The sequence below is a fragment of the Rhinoraja longicauda genome, chromosome 1, assembly GCF_053455715.1.
Source record: "Rhinoraja longicauda isolate Sanriku21f chromosome 1, sRhiLon1.1, whole genome shotgun sequence".
Lineage (NCBI taxonomy): Eukaryota > Metazoa > Chordata > Chondrichthyes > Rajiformes > Arhynchobatidae > Rhinoraja > Rhinoraja longicauda.
Window position 1 is genome coordinate 87227275 of NC_135953.1, and position 16793 is coordinate 87244067.

Genomic DNA, 16793 nt, shown 5'->3' on the forward strand with positions numbered 1-16793 from the left:
GCCTTACATTGCATATGGAAATTGCTAATACTCTTGCGGTTTAGATGGTTCAATAATTAGACGGTTCAATAAGAGTTCAACTTAGTATTTTTATGTAAGAACAAATGCAAAATAAGTTCTAAAATGTGAGTTTTGTCAAGTTACTATTAATGCTAGTAAATTGATAGGAAATAACTCAAGCAGATTCCCAGAATTCCCAAAGCTTTAAAATGTATTTTCTCTATAATTAATAGCAATTGCAATTCTGCCAATTCCAGGGAAATCTAGCTAACATCATTATACCTCATTTATGTTTGGAAAAATAAGAGGAAAAAGGGCAAAAAAATTAATAATAGGAATATTGGTTCATGTCGCACTGTCAGAATTCACAGTTTTTAAAATTATACTATGAAAAGACAACATTACAGCAAAACCAATAAATAAATACAAAAACAAATCCTGGAAATTAACATAAACTTTGGGTATTTAACCCATTCAAGAGTATGCATCATTCCACACATATAAAATCACTCATTAAAATAATATTTTAAGTGACATCGGAGCTAATGTCATTTAATGTTTAGTTCCTTTTTAAGACTGTTGGTGCTCCGAACAGCAAAGCACAAGAAGAATGTTGGGATCCTTATGAGATGCAGTGCAGTAAAAATAGATATGATTCTTTGGAATAATTCCAATGATGTTACAAATAACGATGGCGGCTTTTTATAAGACATAGCTGGAACCATTATCTTCAGGTCAATTGCCATATCTCATGCTGTTATGAATATAGCTGTGTCACGATATTAGTTTCTTGCCCTAATTTTTATTAAATAACTTAATATTAGTTTTCAAGTTATTCCTAGACCAGCCTTCCTTCTTTTGCATCATTTAACAAAATGTCTGTTCAATTAAGTAGCATTATAAGTAAGATTTTACAATGACATTCCACTTTTATTAAATCAATAATGTGATGAATGCATTTTGAAAACATACAATTTTCAGTCTCTGTGATAGTTGGATGTTAATGCAGTACCCCTTTGTACTCCAGGCAGTAATTAACAAGCATCTATCTACACATTGCAAATACAACAGCTGTATCCAAGCATCAGGTCATCAACTGTTAGGGGATATTGAATATAGTCATAATTTTGGGCAGATATAATAAATGATTTTCTTAATTTGCTGATACCCCAGCTCTTACTTTCATAGCAAATTTCAAATCTACAGGAATACGATACATTTAAAAGTTACTTAAAGTGGATGACCGCTTATTGCATTAATAATTTACAGTCTAACGAATCAGTCTAATATCTGCAAATCATTGAAAGCAGTTTAAGTTTTCCAAAGGCATCCATCATTAAACAATTTTCACTATTCGATGTTGAGCAACATTTGAAATAGTAGTTAACTGGAATGACTTTTTGTGTTTTTGATGCCTCTATGTACAGAAAGGAATCTGCTCCTGGAATAACCTGATGGTTTGCCTTATCGTAGCGAAATAAATTTGAGATGAAAAGGCTACAAAGGAATTTGGTTGTCATACTGAAGTTATACAGTAACATTCCAATTATAGCTAGTCATTGTAACAGATATTGATTGTATTTTAAACAACACAAATTCTAGATACCACAGCCCAAAATAATATATTATTGTGCTTCTCATTTATTATTGTTTTCTACATTTGAGACAATCTGCACAAAAATGAAATGCAAAGCTAAGATTTACAACTTACAGTACGTGCAATGCAAGCAATCATCATACAACAAAAGCTAGACAACCAGAGATTAATGATAACAAACTCTGTATTGATAAATAATTCATGTATGTGTGTGTGTGCGCACGTACGTGTTTGCTGAGGGGTAGAACAATGAATTATAGGAAGGGATAACATCAATTGAATATATGGTAAACTATGCACCTTTCGTAGTAAAAAAAGAAAACGGATATTGGAATATGTATACAGGAAATTCTTTCATCTAATTATCAGACTTCCCAACATTTGATTTTACAAATTCATAATTTTGATCTCCAAAATTCAGAATTTCACATCAAAATTCATAATATAGCGTGTAATACAACTTTTCAGCAAAAAAAAGTATGCACGCCAAATGCGCTTACGCATTGCGCTACATTCATGTGTGAAAAACGATTATTATTTCCAACAGTCTGTAGTTCTTGGACTACATGTACAATGTCAGGCCCATCATGAGTATTTATATACATGCTGTTTATAGAAAGGTTATTGAACAGTTTTGATTTGTTTTTTCTATTTTGCCTTTTCCTTATACATCCCAATACTCTTGGTATTGAATAAAAGAACAATGGTCATAAAATGTATGACTAAGTTAAGAAGAAAGAGTTTCATTTAAAACTGCACGTACCTAATTTCATTGAAGATATACTTGCTCCAGTGGTCTTCAACAGCAAATCACAATGTTCCATGTCCCCCCCAACCCCCCACTACCCTCCCCCCCCAAACCCCTCCTCCTTACTTCCCTCCCCCATGGTTGGTCGAAGGGCCTATTCAATTGCTGTACCTTTCTGTGTTCTAAGTCAATTTCTGCATCCATTTTATGAATTATAAAAATGCAATAAAGGGTTACCTGGAACTCCTATGTGGAATATAACCGTCTATCATGTACTCATCCTCCACACCTAGCCCAGCATGAGAACTGTACCTTCGAATATCTTCATTCCTGCGGACTATTGGGAAGAAAAGAAAGTCAACTACAGATTTTCCAGGATAAATATTCATAAATATATAATTATCAATTATTCCACACAAATAAATTTATATAGATAGTGCCATTAATACACTGTATAAAATCCCATGCGTTTCAACAGTAACATCATCAAAAACCAGGATAGATCGAATTGTATTAATACTAAGTAGCTGAAAGCTTGGTCAATCACGAAAGTATGAGAGAGACACAAGAAAGCAAAGATGCTGGAAATCTGGAGCAATACAAATCTGCTGCAGGAACTTAGTGGGTTGAGCAGCATCTGTGGATGGAAAAGAAATGTGGACATTTTGGGTTGAATCACTGCATCAGTCCTCAGGTTTGAAGTGAAGTGAAATGTCAATGACCCCCCCCCCCCCACCCCACCCCCCAACCCCAGAAAAAGATGTTGCTTAACCCACTGAATGATTCTGGCACACCAAAGATGTTGCTTAACCCACTGAATGATTCTGGCAGACTATTTGTTATAGATTATAAGAAGTAATTTCAAGGTTAATTTATTTTAGTTTAATTTACTGTCACGTGTGAAAAGCTTTTGTTGTGTGCTATCAGTCGAGGAAAGACAATACATGATTACAATTGAGCCATTCATCGTGTACAAATACATATATAACATATAACATATAACAACTACAGCATGGAAACAGGCCTGTCCGGCCCTACCAGTCCACGCCGACCATTCTCCCTGACCTAGTCTCATCTACCTGCACTCAGACCATAACCCTCTAATCCCCTCTTATCCATATACCTATCCAATTTACTCTTAAATAATAAAATCGAGCCAGCCTCCACCACTTCCACCGGAAGCCCATTCCATACAGCCACAACCCTCTGAGTAAAGAAGTTCCCCCTCATGTTACCCCTAAACCTTTGTCCCTCAATTCTGAAGCTATGTCCCCTTGTTGGAATCTTCCCCACTCTCAAAGGGAAAAGCCTACCCACGTCAACTCTGTCCGTCCCTCTCAAAATTTTAAAAACCTCCATCAAGTCCCCCCTCAACCTTCTACGCTCCAAAGAATAAAGACCCAACCTGTTCAACCTCTCTCTGTAGCCTAAGTGCTGAAACCCAGGCAACATTCTAGTAAATCTCCTCTGTACCCTCTCCATTTTGTCGACATCCTTCCTATAATTTGGCGACCAGAACTGCACACCATACTCCAGACTCGGCCTCACCAATGCCCTGTACAATTTCAACATTACATCCCAACTTCTATACTCGATGCTCTGATTTATAAAGGCAAGCATACCAAACGCCTTCTTCACCACCCTATCCACATGAGATTCCACCTTCAGGGAACAATGCACAGTTATTCCCAGATCCCTCTGTTCCACTGGGCAAGATAAAGCGAGTAAATTCCGAACAAAGATAGTCCGATGGTCATCAATGAGGTATATAGTAGTTCAGGGTGTTATGGAAAGGTTGATGTGGGTGTTTCTGTGCCCAGTGTCTAATTGTTAAAATCATGCATGCAACAGCAGCAAGAGCTGAACGTATGAATGATTAGACAATGCAGAACTCTTTTTCCAGCGGGTAAGGGTAGAATTTCATATTTTGGCTGAGGATATTAATGTGTAAGTGAAACTCTGTCTTCAGACTTGCAGACACAATGGCACTTTTGAGTACACTTGGCAACATGCACACTCTAATCACTGAGATACTCACTTGCAAATTTTCTGCACAATGTCGATTGGAAATTGTCAGTGATTTAATATGAGATATACCAATGAACCTTCCCCCAGTATCAAAGAGTACTATTTGAGATTTTAATTGTATAATTCGATAATTTACAGAATTTACTTACAATCAATGGTTCTTTATTGTCATGTATGCACAGCACAGTGTAATTCTTTTGCACAACCCATAAATGCAGTCGCCATATTTTAATGTAATAATAATTATTATTATTATTTTGGCACCAAAGTCCTCATGCTGGAAGTAGTGAAGCCCCTCCGATCCAGGTAAGCCCTTAGTTTATTTTATTTCACATTCTCATTAAATTTTACAGAATACAGATTGTCAACCTGGGGTTCCCAACCATATTGACTTGGGTCATATATGGGTGGGGGACTGGTCAAACTGATCTGCGCACACCGTGATTTCAGGCAGCGCAGTTGTGAGGACCCAGTGGTGAGGGCAACATTTTTTTTGAGATATCAAGAATGGACATGACAACAGCTTTGATGAGTCTATCAGTGTCAGCTGAGCTGCGGTTGGCACATGAGCTGGTGATCTTTGAAATAAAGAGCATTTAAAAGTGAAAGTCAAGTTTAGGACAAGTCACCCATAGAGACTCCAATCACCCTGGTTCAAACTAAAACAACAGTCATGGATGTTGAAGGAGGTGGGCAAGCAATGAGAAAAAAAGGGCACAAAAGTGCTAGAGTGATTCAGCAGGTCAGTCAGCATCACAGGAAAACATGGATAGGTGACATTTCGGGTCGGACCACTTCTTCCTAAGAGTCAAAAGAGAAGTTGTTGAGGGTAAGGACAAGTTCTGCCAGGAGAGTGTCAGTAGAGGGGAACCAATTGGGTCTCTCTTCAAGGAAGAATTGGAACTTAGAACTGAACTGAGTTACTCCAGCACTTCGTCATTTTTTGCAAACCAGTGTTGTATAAAATTTTCCAGTGAACCACAAGTCCTGAGCATGCTGGATTTTCACAATTTTACTATTCATGTTTCCTCAATAATGGGTGTTTGGTGCTGTGGGGTAGAGAGCATAAATGGGGTAATCCAATCATGAAGTTGTAGGAAGGACGAGCATGGATTTGAGTCAAAAACTTTGCAGAGACGAGGAAGAATGGACAAATATTAAATATGTTTTATTTTGAATAGGGATACTAATGAAATGGCAATTATTTATAATGTCACATAATGTAGGGGAAGAAAAACAAATGGACAGGTTAGGAGGTTTAGTTGGATGAAGTTGCAGGACCATAAAGTGGTCCCAATAATGTTAATAAGATAAAAATACAAATTGAAAAAATTAATATATTTTAAAAAAGGTTACCTTGTCGATAATCTGGGTCAGAAGAAATAAGGGATGGGCTTTCACTTGATGTACTATATGCATCACTATGGCGAGGCGAATATACTCCTGTAGTTTCTTGTAAAACATTAAAAGAACATTATGTCACAGGAACAAGATCTAAACATTAATTTATAACACGCCTCCCTCACCAGACATTTAAGGAAAAAAAAGCAAATTATTGTTGTATAGCAATTCTTAAATGAACAGTTGTGTAAGAAAATAATTGCAGATGCTGGTACAAATCAAAGGTATCACAAAATGCTGGAGTAACTCAGCAGGTCAGGCAGCATCTCTGGAGAGAAGGAATGGGTGACGAAAGGTCTCCACCCAAAACGTCACCCATTCCTTCTCTCTAGAGATGCTGCCTGACCCGCTGAGTTACTCCAGCATTTTGTGATACCTTAAATGAACAGTTTATCATTATCACCCTGGCCCATGAGCAAATCCATTGGATAGTAATGAGCATTATTTTTTTAAAAAAAATTTGGCTCTTCAACATATTGCTATCCCATTAGTTAGCAAAGTTAATATTCTAACTGGACCAGGGATCAACAATTGAACGTGTACTATTTATCAGCAGTGGGAGATTTGAGTGAATAGGCACATTTACTACTCTGATGGCCCCTTTCATTAATCTGCCAGTAGGAGGAATTTGTACAGAAAGCTGCATAATGTCTGGGTCAGAACTAGATTACATCCTTTCACAGAAAAACACTGATCAAAGAACAATTACAAAAACAGCTGAGTTTTCACCTTCACTAAAATGGCTAATTGATGTGGAATTGAACAAAAAAAAGGAATAAAGTTCTATAATTCGGAATGATGCAGCACAAAGAATTGTTGCCTAACGTAGGCTAATAAAAATACTAAGATGTAGGCATCCAATGTATTAATTTTCATAAGAGGCTGTGATCCAGAAAGTAGCTAATGCTCTATTGTAATGTGGATGGAACTCTTGAGCAGAGCTCTAGCAATAGTACAGCTGTTGCGCTATTTAAATTGAAATAAAAACCTGTAACAAGTTCACCACTCCCCTCCTCCTTCCCCAACACCCACCCCAAAAGATTATAAAACCCCAGCGTCAAAAGGGAATTAGGAGTCATAAAATGACCAACATCACCCACAATTCTGACCCTGGTGCTCTCGCATGTCATGAGTTCATGCAAAAAAAGCTTGCATTTATTAGATAATTTTGGAACTTCAGGACTACCGGCATTAGAAATCGAAGCACATCCATTTTCGGGACACAGAGAGTAGGTGACTTTCTCTGTGCAGGTTACAGTAGGGCACATACTGTGGCTGTTCTGAATCCAGGTGTTGGGCTATGTTGCATTGTAGCTGATGTAATCCTCAGTAAAGCTGGGAAAGGACTGAAGAGCAGTGGAAAGAGGCATTCAATCAATACCCCCGCCATTTTTTTCTCCTACGCTGGCCAGATCCAACCCCCTAATATCCACTCTGCTTCCAAAGCTGTCTCCTCATCAACATCCACAAATTCTCCAATCTTGTAAATATCATCCAAGCCATAACTTATCTTTCCTCCCTGCATGCAATAATTCCCCGAATTGCCTCCCTCGCCTTTTTAAAAACATTTCTGAAAACCGCTTAGACCAAGCTTTTGAACATCCCCTCATGTGAATCCTTTTCAAATGCTGTTTGATATTGCTCCACGAAGTGCTTGTCTAACCTGACCATGTTGCAATTGCTACCTTGATAGGATGACAATTTAATTTTAGTTTTAGGGACACGAGCAAGGAACTAGGCCCTTCAGCCCACCGTCCACACCGACCATTGATCACCTGTTCACATTAGTTCAATGTTATCCCACTTTCCTATACACTTCCTGCGCACTGGGGGCAATTTACAGAGGCCAATGAATCTACAAACTGCACGTATCTGGGATTTGGAAGGAAACCCACACATGTCACAGGGAGAACATGCAAACTCCACACGGATAGCACCTGAGGTCAGGATTGAACCCAGGTCTCTGGCACTGTGAGTCAGCAGCTCTATCAGCTGCACCACTGTGCTACTTTTGAGATGGTGCTTCTGAAATATACATCGCAGAACAGCACTGTCCCAACTGCACTGTAAATTAGTAAATTCCCCAGAGTAGGGGAATCAAGAACCAGAGAACATAGATTTACGGAGAGAGGGGAACGATTTAATAGAACACTAAGGGGCCCCTTTTTTATACACAGAGGGTGGTGGATATATGGAATGAGCTGCCAGAGGAGGTAGCTGAGGCAGGTACATTAACAACATTTAAAAGATATTTGGACAGATACATGGATAGGAAATGTGTAGAGGGAAATGTGTCAAACACAGGCAGGTGGGACTAGTGTAGATGGGGCATCTTAATCGGCATAGGCAAGTGAGGCCAAAGGTCCTATTTTCTACATGAGCCCTTAAATCTCTTTGCTGCTCCATTGCCTTCAATTGCTTACAAATTAATTAAACCTCCCTTGCTTGTTAACATTCTGACACACCTTTAATTCCATGAACCCCACAATTTCAATTTAAAATTGTTAACAGCAACAGGTTGCGAAACATAGAACCTTAACGAGCAAGTGTGGTTGAATATTACAGTGAAAACAGAACATGGAAACAAATAAAAGACAGCTGTTATGTGCTGGATGCGAACAACCCATTTAGTTTAGCTGTGATTTGTTTTAAAACAAATTGTTTTGTAAGAATAGTGCAAGGGAATGAACAAAATATTAGATGAAGTCATGACTCCAGAACATTGATTTTGGTGAATAATTTGGTCATATTAGGTAAATTTAGTAAATGCCATCTAAAATATTACAACTTGGTTTGTTTCTCATTAAGACAAAATTACAGTATGGAAGTTGTTTAGTAGAATATTTTTTGAGGAGCATTAACTTATTTAAAATATTAGAATGTATTCAATGACTGTAATACTATTTCCAGTAGTGTATTTCAGAAGTATGGCTTCTTTAAGGTATAAAATGTAAGTATTTTTATTCTATTTGAAAGTATCATTTCAAGGCTTACACTTTCAAGTGTATTCAAAAAATAAAATGAAAAGAAGTGTAATCCTTACCCACAGCGAGTCAATAAAGCTGATCTACTAGTTATGGTTTCAGACTGTTTATAAATCTCCCAATCACCAATAAATAGAGGGAATCATAAGGAATAAATTGTGATTATAAAAAAAATGTTTCCTTTTTGATATAATTAAATTTGCTGATGGACAGTTACTTGTTGATATTTATTCTCTCAATTCTCCAGCTCCATGAAAACTGTTTGGCTCATATCTGGTCTATGGGAATAAAAATACTCTTGAGATTATATTCTCGATACAGAAGCAGTCTTAAATTCATATTGAGGTTTTACTACAATGGAAGAAAACATAAGCTTTACATAAAAAATATCTTTGATTTACTTTGAATGCCAGCAACACAAAAACAACTCACATTAACTGGGCAAATATTATAAATATTATAATGCATAATTTAAGATGAGTCCTTATCTAATTATTATTCAGGCAGAAAAATATGATTTTTTTTGTTTCAAACATCTTGAATTCCTGCTTAATTCACATTAAAGAGACTGGAACGATGACATAAACTGGCAGTAAACAAAAAATAATGTCATCAGGATTGATCCCACAGGGGTTTAGTAATAAACAATTGGTACGTGTGCAGCAACTAAAGAAGAATGTTTCTTTCAAAATATCATGAATTTTTAAAAGTTCATATAAAATCACAAATACAAAACTTCCACTGCTCATATTCATCAATTGTTAATCTACCAAAGTCTTTGCATTCAAGACATGGATGGATAAAAATATCCTGTTTGACATACTGGGCAAGTTCAATGCATGCTGAAAGAGCACATTGAAGCAATCAGAATATGCTTTAATTCTGATCTCCAACAGGTTGCTTGAAAAGAAAATGGAAGCAGATGTTGAACACGGTCTTGGTCACGGTGGCGCAGCGGCAGAGTCGCTGCCTTACAGCGAATGCACAGCCGGAGACCTAGGTTCGATCACGACTACGGGTTCTGTCTGTACAGAGTTTGTATGTTCTCCCCGTGACCTGCGTGGGTTTTCTCTGAGATCTTCGGTTTCCTCACACACTCCAAAGACGTACAGGTTTGCAGGTTAATTGGCTTGGTAAATTTAAACATTTTCCCCAGTGGGTGTATGATGGTGTTAATGCGCGGTGATCGCTGGTCGGCACGGACCTGGTGGGCCGAAGGGCCTGTTTCCGCACTGTATTTCTAAACTAAAACCACTCAGAAGTGTCAAGGATGGCAAGTGAACAAAATGTCCTCTGAGTTAAATTCTGGAAGTCATTGCCACCATCACTGTCACTGCAGCAGGTGGCAAAAGAAGAGGGGAAAACTTACAGGATCTTCTCCTCACTAATACAAAATACCATGTCTACATTGGAAGATGAAATCACCAAGCAGTCAATGTGCAGACTGTCTCACACACTCTGGATATCCTCTATCACAACGTGGTGATAGTGATACACAACAAAATGGATGGATTCAGATTGGACATCTCAGTTCAGAAGATCTTCATCCAGATGGTTCAACCATTGAAATGCCGACTGCTAATTTGATCCGTTCTTAAAAGGTATAAAGGAAGATACATCTCCAGGGTATGATCAGCATATCCAAAAACGCTGTTGGAAGTTAGAGACTAAATTGCATTTGCATCACTGTTAGTTTTTATTTAAAGGGCACAGCAAAGAAAAACTGCAAACATAGACCAGTAAGCCTGATTTCTTGGTAGGTAAGTTACTGGAGGGGATTCTGAGAGACAGACTCTACATATATATTTGGAAAAATAACAAATAATTAGGTGTAGTCAGCATGGCTTTATGGGAGATCTCTTGTGGGAGACCATGAATTTGATTGAATGTGTAGGAAAGAACTGCAGATGCTGGCTTAAATCAAAGGTAGATACAAAATGCTGGAGTAACTCAGCGGGACAGGCAGCATCTCTGGAGAGAAGGAATGGGTGACGTTTCGGGTTGAGTTCCCTTCTTCAGTCTGAAGAAGGGTCTCGACCCGAAACGTCGCCCATTCCTTCTCTCTAGAGATGCTGCCTGTCCCACTGAGTTACTCCAGCATTTTGTGTCTACCATTAATTTGATTGAGTTTGTTTGAAGTAACAAAGAAGTAAATTAGGGCAGGGCAGTAGACTTTGTCTACAGTATATGGATGTCAGCAAGGAATTTGATAAGGTTCCAGATGGCAGACTTTTCTGGAAGGTTAGATTTTATGAATACAAGGGAGAGATAGCTAATTGGACAGTTGATCACAAAAATAGATGAGGAACTCTGCAGGTCAGGCAGCATCTATGGGAGGAATGGACAGATGACCTTTCAGATCTGGACCCTTCTTCAAACTGGATACGTAATCCTATACCTAATTAACTTGATGGTTAAAAGCAGAGGGTAATGGTGGAAGGTTGTTTATTGGGTAAGAAACATAGAAACATAGAAAATAGGTGCAGGAGTAGGCCATTCGGCCCTTCGAGCCTGCACCGCCATTCAATATGATCATGGTTGATCATCCAACTCAGTATCCCGTACCTGCCTTCTCTCCATACCCCCTGATCCCTTTAGCCACAAGGGCCACATCTAACTCCCTCTTAAATATCCCCAATGAACTGGCCTCAACTACCTTCTGTGGCAGAGAATTCCACAGATTCACCACACTCTGTGTGAAAAAAAACGTTCTCATCTCGGTCCTAAAAGACTTCCCCCTTATCCTTAAACTGTGACCCCTTGTTCTGGACTTCCCCAACATCGGGAACAATCTTCCCGCATCTAGCCTGGAGTTTTGTAAGTTTCTATAAGATCCCCCCTCAATCTTCTAAATTCTAGCGAGTACAAGCCGAGTCTATCCAGTCTTTCTTCATATGAAAGTCCTGCCATCCCAGGAATCAATCTGGTGAACCTTCTCTGTACTCCCTCTATGGCAAGAATGTCTTTCCTCAGATTAGGAGACCAAAACTGTACGCAATACTCCAGGTGTGGTCTCACCAATGCCCTGTACAACTGCAGCAGAACCTCCCTGCTCCTATACTCAAATCCCCTCGCTATGAATGCCAACATACCATTCGCTTTCTTCACTGCCTGCTGCACCTGCATGCCTACTTTCAATGACTGGTGTACCAAGACACCCAGGTCTCGTTGCAACTCCCCTTTTCCTAATCGTCCACCATTCAGATAATAGTGGAGGCCAATGACTCGTGGTGGGCTGCAGAGATCAATGCTGGGCCCATGGTTGTTTGTTATGGATGTGCATCTTGATTGGCATGGATGACTTGGGCTTAAGGGGCTTTCTCCATCCTGAACAAGTCAATTACTCCACAGAAAATCAAGATACATCTGAATATTCTGTGTAACCACCAGGGGGCACCGCACAATGACTGCCTCACCTACATTCTGTCTGTCCTTTTCGAACGCTTTTTGTTATTTTTGGTAAGTTTTAAAAGTTTGTGTAAATATTCTCTGGTTTGTTTTATGTGGGGGGTGGGGGAGGGGGTCGGGGGAAACTTTTTCTCAATCTCTCACCTTGCCAGAGATGCGATTGCTTTCCGGATCGTATCTCCGGTCTCTCTGCGGCCTATCACGATGGAGCTGGAGGCCTTGCCTGGGACTGACTTTGAGCCCCCGTCGGGCCGTGGACTTAAAATCTGAGCATGCGATTCCTTGCCTGTGATCGACGCTCCAATGCGACCTGCACATAACACCAAGGAGCTCGCAATCTCGGGTTGAGACCGGTCGTGAACTTCAAAAGCTGCACGAGGTTCGACAAGCTCCGACCCGGGGTAGATCGCCGGCGTGGGGAGCTGAGACCCTCCCCCCCCCCCCCCCCCCCCCGCCCGATGTGGGAGCTTAATCGCTCCGACGAGGAAAGCCCGCCGCCAGCTACGGGAGTCAAGATCGTCCCGTCAATGGAAGGTTAGAGGCCCCCGATCGCTGGAGGACAAAGAAGGGTGAGATTGAACTTTTTTCCACCTTCCATCACAGTGAGGATTGTGGAGGAGTCACTGTGGTGGATGTTCATGTTAAAATGTATTTTGTGTGTCCTGTTGCTTTTTATTGTTATGACTGTATGGCAAATGAAGTTCCTTGTATGTTGCAAAACATACTTGGCTAATAAAGCATTATTGAGATTGTGATTGTAAAGACCACAGGTCCAGACAATATGCTGGCTGTAATATTGAAAACTTGCACTTCAGTACTAACCATGTCATCAGCCCAGCTCCAATAGTTCTGGAGTTATTATTGCTCCAGAATATCAATAACTCTGATATTTGCCCAGCAATGTGGAAACCAGCCAGGCACATCCAGTCCATAAAATTCCATACAAATTCAGTCTAGCTAATTGTCACGAAACCTGCCCACATTCAGTCATCTGCGGAATGGTGGAAAATGTCATCAATAATGCCATCAACTATTTGCTTACTAATCTTGTCTACGTTTGACATCAGTATCATTTGTTTTCAGAAGTGTGTTGAGTTCAACCATTTCTAGAACTTATTCCTTTGAAAGTTCCATGGATAATTCTGCTTCCTTTCCCACAGAATTCAGAAATAAACAGGTAATACATGGAGAGAAAAAATGAGCTGGAACTACAGGGCAAAGGCATACAGTAAAAATATTCTCCATTCCAGAATTACTATTGACGTGGCCAGAATTCTATGCAAGAATGATGGTTAGAGTAATGATATTCAGTTATTTATGCATAACTGGTACAACAAGTAAAACAAAGAAATATACAAACAATTAAATCCAATGATTAAAAAATCATAATGCAAGTTATTTTCTTCCATTGTTAGCTTTGCAAAGACAGCACTATGATATTAATATGCACTGAATGTCATAGTTGCTGTATAATAGATGCATACTATTTGCGTAGATATCCAGTGCTGGTGGATTCATTCTGATCTCCCATCTACCTCATTGGAGACTGTAGAACTATCTTTAATTGGACTTTATCAGACATTATCTTGCACTAAATGTTGTTCCCTTTATCTGTGCACTGTGGATGGCTTGATTGTAATCATGCAAAGTCTTTTATTTGACTGGATTGAAAGTAAACAATAGCTTTTCACAGTACCTCAGTGCAGGTGACAAAAATATACTAAGCTAAAAGTTCAATTTAACATATTGATAATTACTAATTATTCGCAATCGACCATTTAGGCATGGAAAATTAGCTATTACCTACGTTGGGTGTCATTCCTGCAAAGTAATTTAAATAGATTTTAATATGTCGAATTCAAATTTAAAATAGTTTTACTTTTTTCATTGTTTTTCCCCTCCTTTATTCCATCTACCTTGACTTTTTCTGCATCCCTTTTTCTGGATTTAATTTAACACTGGGTGCATACAATAACATTCTTTTTTTTATATTGCAAATTTCATCCATTACTGAGCCATCGTATTACTATGCATGTTTGTAAGAAGTGTAGATTTCCACAAATCGTTTAACTTCTATATAAGCATTTTATTACAAATACAATGCAGAGAGCAGGTGGTTACAAAGTGAAACGAATTTAATCAGCAGCATTATACAGGTAACACTACCAAAACCAGGCATGGACCATAGATCAGGTCAGCAATACGAAAGTCAGGCATGGATCAATCCGCCTAGGGGATTGATCTACAATGTTCACCTACATTGCCCCTACAGTGCAGAGGCTGGTTTAAATCGAAGGTAGACATAAAATGCTGGAGTAACTCAGTGGGTCATGCAGCATCTCGGTCGAGACCCTTCTTCAGAATGATGTCAGGGGATGGGGCGGGACAAAGATAGGTTGTAGTAGGAGACAGGAAGACTGGTGGGAGAACTGGGAATGGGGAGGGGATAGAGAGGGAAAGCAGGGACTATCTGAAGTTAGAGAAGTCAATGTTGATACTGCTGGGGTGTAAACTACCCAAGCGAAATATGAGGTGCTGTTCCTCCAATTTGCGCTGGGCCTTACTCTGGCAATGGAGTAGGCCCTGGACAGAAAGGTTACATTGGAAAAGGGAGGAGGAGTTAAAGTGCTGAGCCACCGGAAAATCAGGTTGGTTAAGACGGACTGAGCGGAGGTGTTCAACGAAACGATCGCCGAACCCGCGCTTGGTTTCACCGATGTAGAGATGTTGACACCTGGAACAGCAGATACAGTAGATGAGGTTGGAGGAGGTGCAGGTGAACCTCTGCCTCACCTGGAAAGACTGTTTGGGTCCTTGGATGTTGCAGGGGAAAGTACCTGGGGAGGGGATGGTTTGGGTGGGGATGAGTGGACCAGGGAGTTTCAGAGGGATCGGTCTCTGCGGAAAGCAGAAAGGGGTGGAGATGGGAAGAAGCGCAGGCTCGGCGATCCCCCTACATTTGTAACTCTTAATGTCAGTATGTAAAAAATATTATATTGCGCTTACCATCCATATCCATTGCTTCTCTCAGAATGTGCAATTTCTTCTGTCGTTCTTTTATCCTTTCATAAACACCCGATAGAGCAGATGAGATGGAAAGTTCTGAAGTATGTTGAGATCTTTGAAGACCAAGTGAGGCTGCTACTTGCCCCAAGTCTGGGTGCTTTCTCTCTCCGACTTGGGGGGTGTTTTTAATCTGCCTACCTATCCCCTGCGGACAAAAATTACGATGATGATAACTCTCTCCAGGTGCTATTATTTTTCTGTTGTAACAGCCCAGGTCGACTGTGGAGGTCCAGGGTTTCTTATTGCCATGATCACAAATGTAATTGGACTTCCTTCGCAAACCATGAGATCGAGATTGTGACTTCTGGCGTACTTCTCTGGAACCTTCATGTCCAGAAGCCGTATGATAAGACTCCAAATCTGATGCCCTATCAGTAATTGCTAAAAAACCCATAGATTTGCTTAGTCCTTTATTTAGTGAGGCCTGCTCACTGAATTGTGCTTTGTATTTTGCTGCTACACCGGGAGCTGTACTTCGTTCTGTAATATTAACAGACAAAGAAATTATATCAATATAATCCATGCACAGCTGAACAAATACCATGTTTCCCTGGCAAAGATAAACACCTGTGAATGTTAACTATCCGATTTGCAAATAGAAAATGTTTAAAATATGTGGCATTTATAATAAATCGTCCTAAATGTTCATTTTTTTTCCTTTCAGACGGTAGTTTTTCACTAAAGTATACCTAGCATTGTCTAGCTCATAATTTTCTTTACAAGATTCGGAGTAGGGGTAACAGCAAGGCGATCAGCACATACTGCTGTTGTAGACCAGTGAGTTCCCTGTGCATGCACAGCAAATTGATAGAAAGAACATGGAGGTAATATTTTGCAGTCATGGGGAGCAAGTGGAATGTGCAATGTTAGTGATTGTATTCATGGTGTTGCTGGGCATTCACTTGGGGTGATGCTGTCCATGCTACCATTGCACCTGCATAAGCTTCAGAACATTGATATTTCACTGAAATCTCCGGCATTCAAACAGATTAAGGATGTAAACTTGCTGTTCATCTCAATTTTAAAAAAAACATTTAGGGCTTTTCATTTGAGTCTTTTCTGGCAAACATCCTTTCAGAGACTGAAAATTAACTCCATCGAAACATGGACTTCCCTTCATTACAATTTTAAGTTCAAGAGATTTTTATATAAAGGTACAATATTCTTCTGTCCACCTCTTATTGCAACTTTTCTTTGTCTAATTTTGTCTTCCCTCACATTGTTTAACTTTCTGTATGATTTTACATTGAATGAAGTACTCTGAGACTTCCCAACGGGCACAATTAGTATGTTTTATTATGATTGGTTGGAAAGATATGCTGATGCTTCCCCTATTTCTGTAGATCCCTGATGCCTTATGACAAGTGGTGCACTGTATGAATAAAAATGTCCCCTAATATTTCTGGGGCAGCTCCAACTATAAATTCTGCTGATCACAATATCTAACCCAATGCAAGGGACATGAAAGCAAAATACTTCTTCCAAAAATCTGTTCTCATTCTATTGAATTTAACAAACACAATAAAACTGACAATTTACCTGCATAAAGAATAAATGGTTC

At 39.4% G+C, this 16793-nt stretch overlaps 1 protein-coding gene across 1 annotated transcript in view; it reads right to left on the reverse strand.

The window, feature by feature from the left end:
• Nucleotides 1-16793, reverse strand: part of ptpn13 (protein tyrosine phosphatase non-receptor type 13) — a 211947-nt gene that overhangs the window by 122748 nt on the left and 72406 nt on the right. Inside the window, exons 7-9 of the mRNA XM_078401914.1 lie at nucleotides 15173-15712; nucleotides 5730-5825; nucleotides 2583-2682 (exon numbers count right to left, since the gene is read on the reverse strand). Of these exons, the coding sequence (XP_078258040.1) occupies nucleotides 2583-2682; nucleotides 5730-5825; nucleotides 15173-15712 (736 nt within the window). The remainder of the gene's footprint in view (nucleotides 1-2582; nucleotides 2683-5729; nucleotides 5826-15172; nucleotides 15713-16793) is intronic.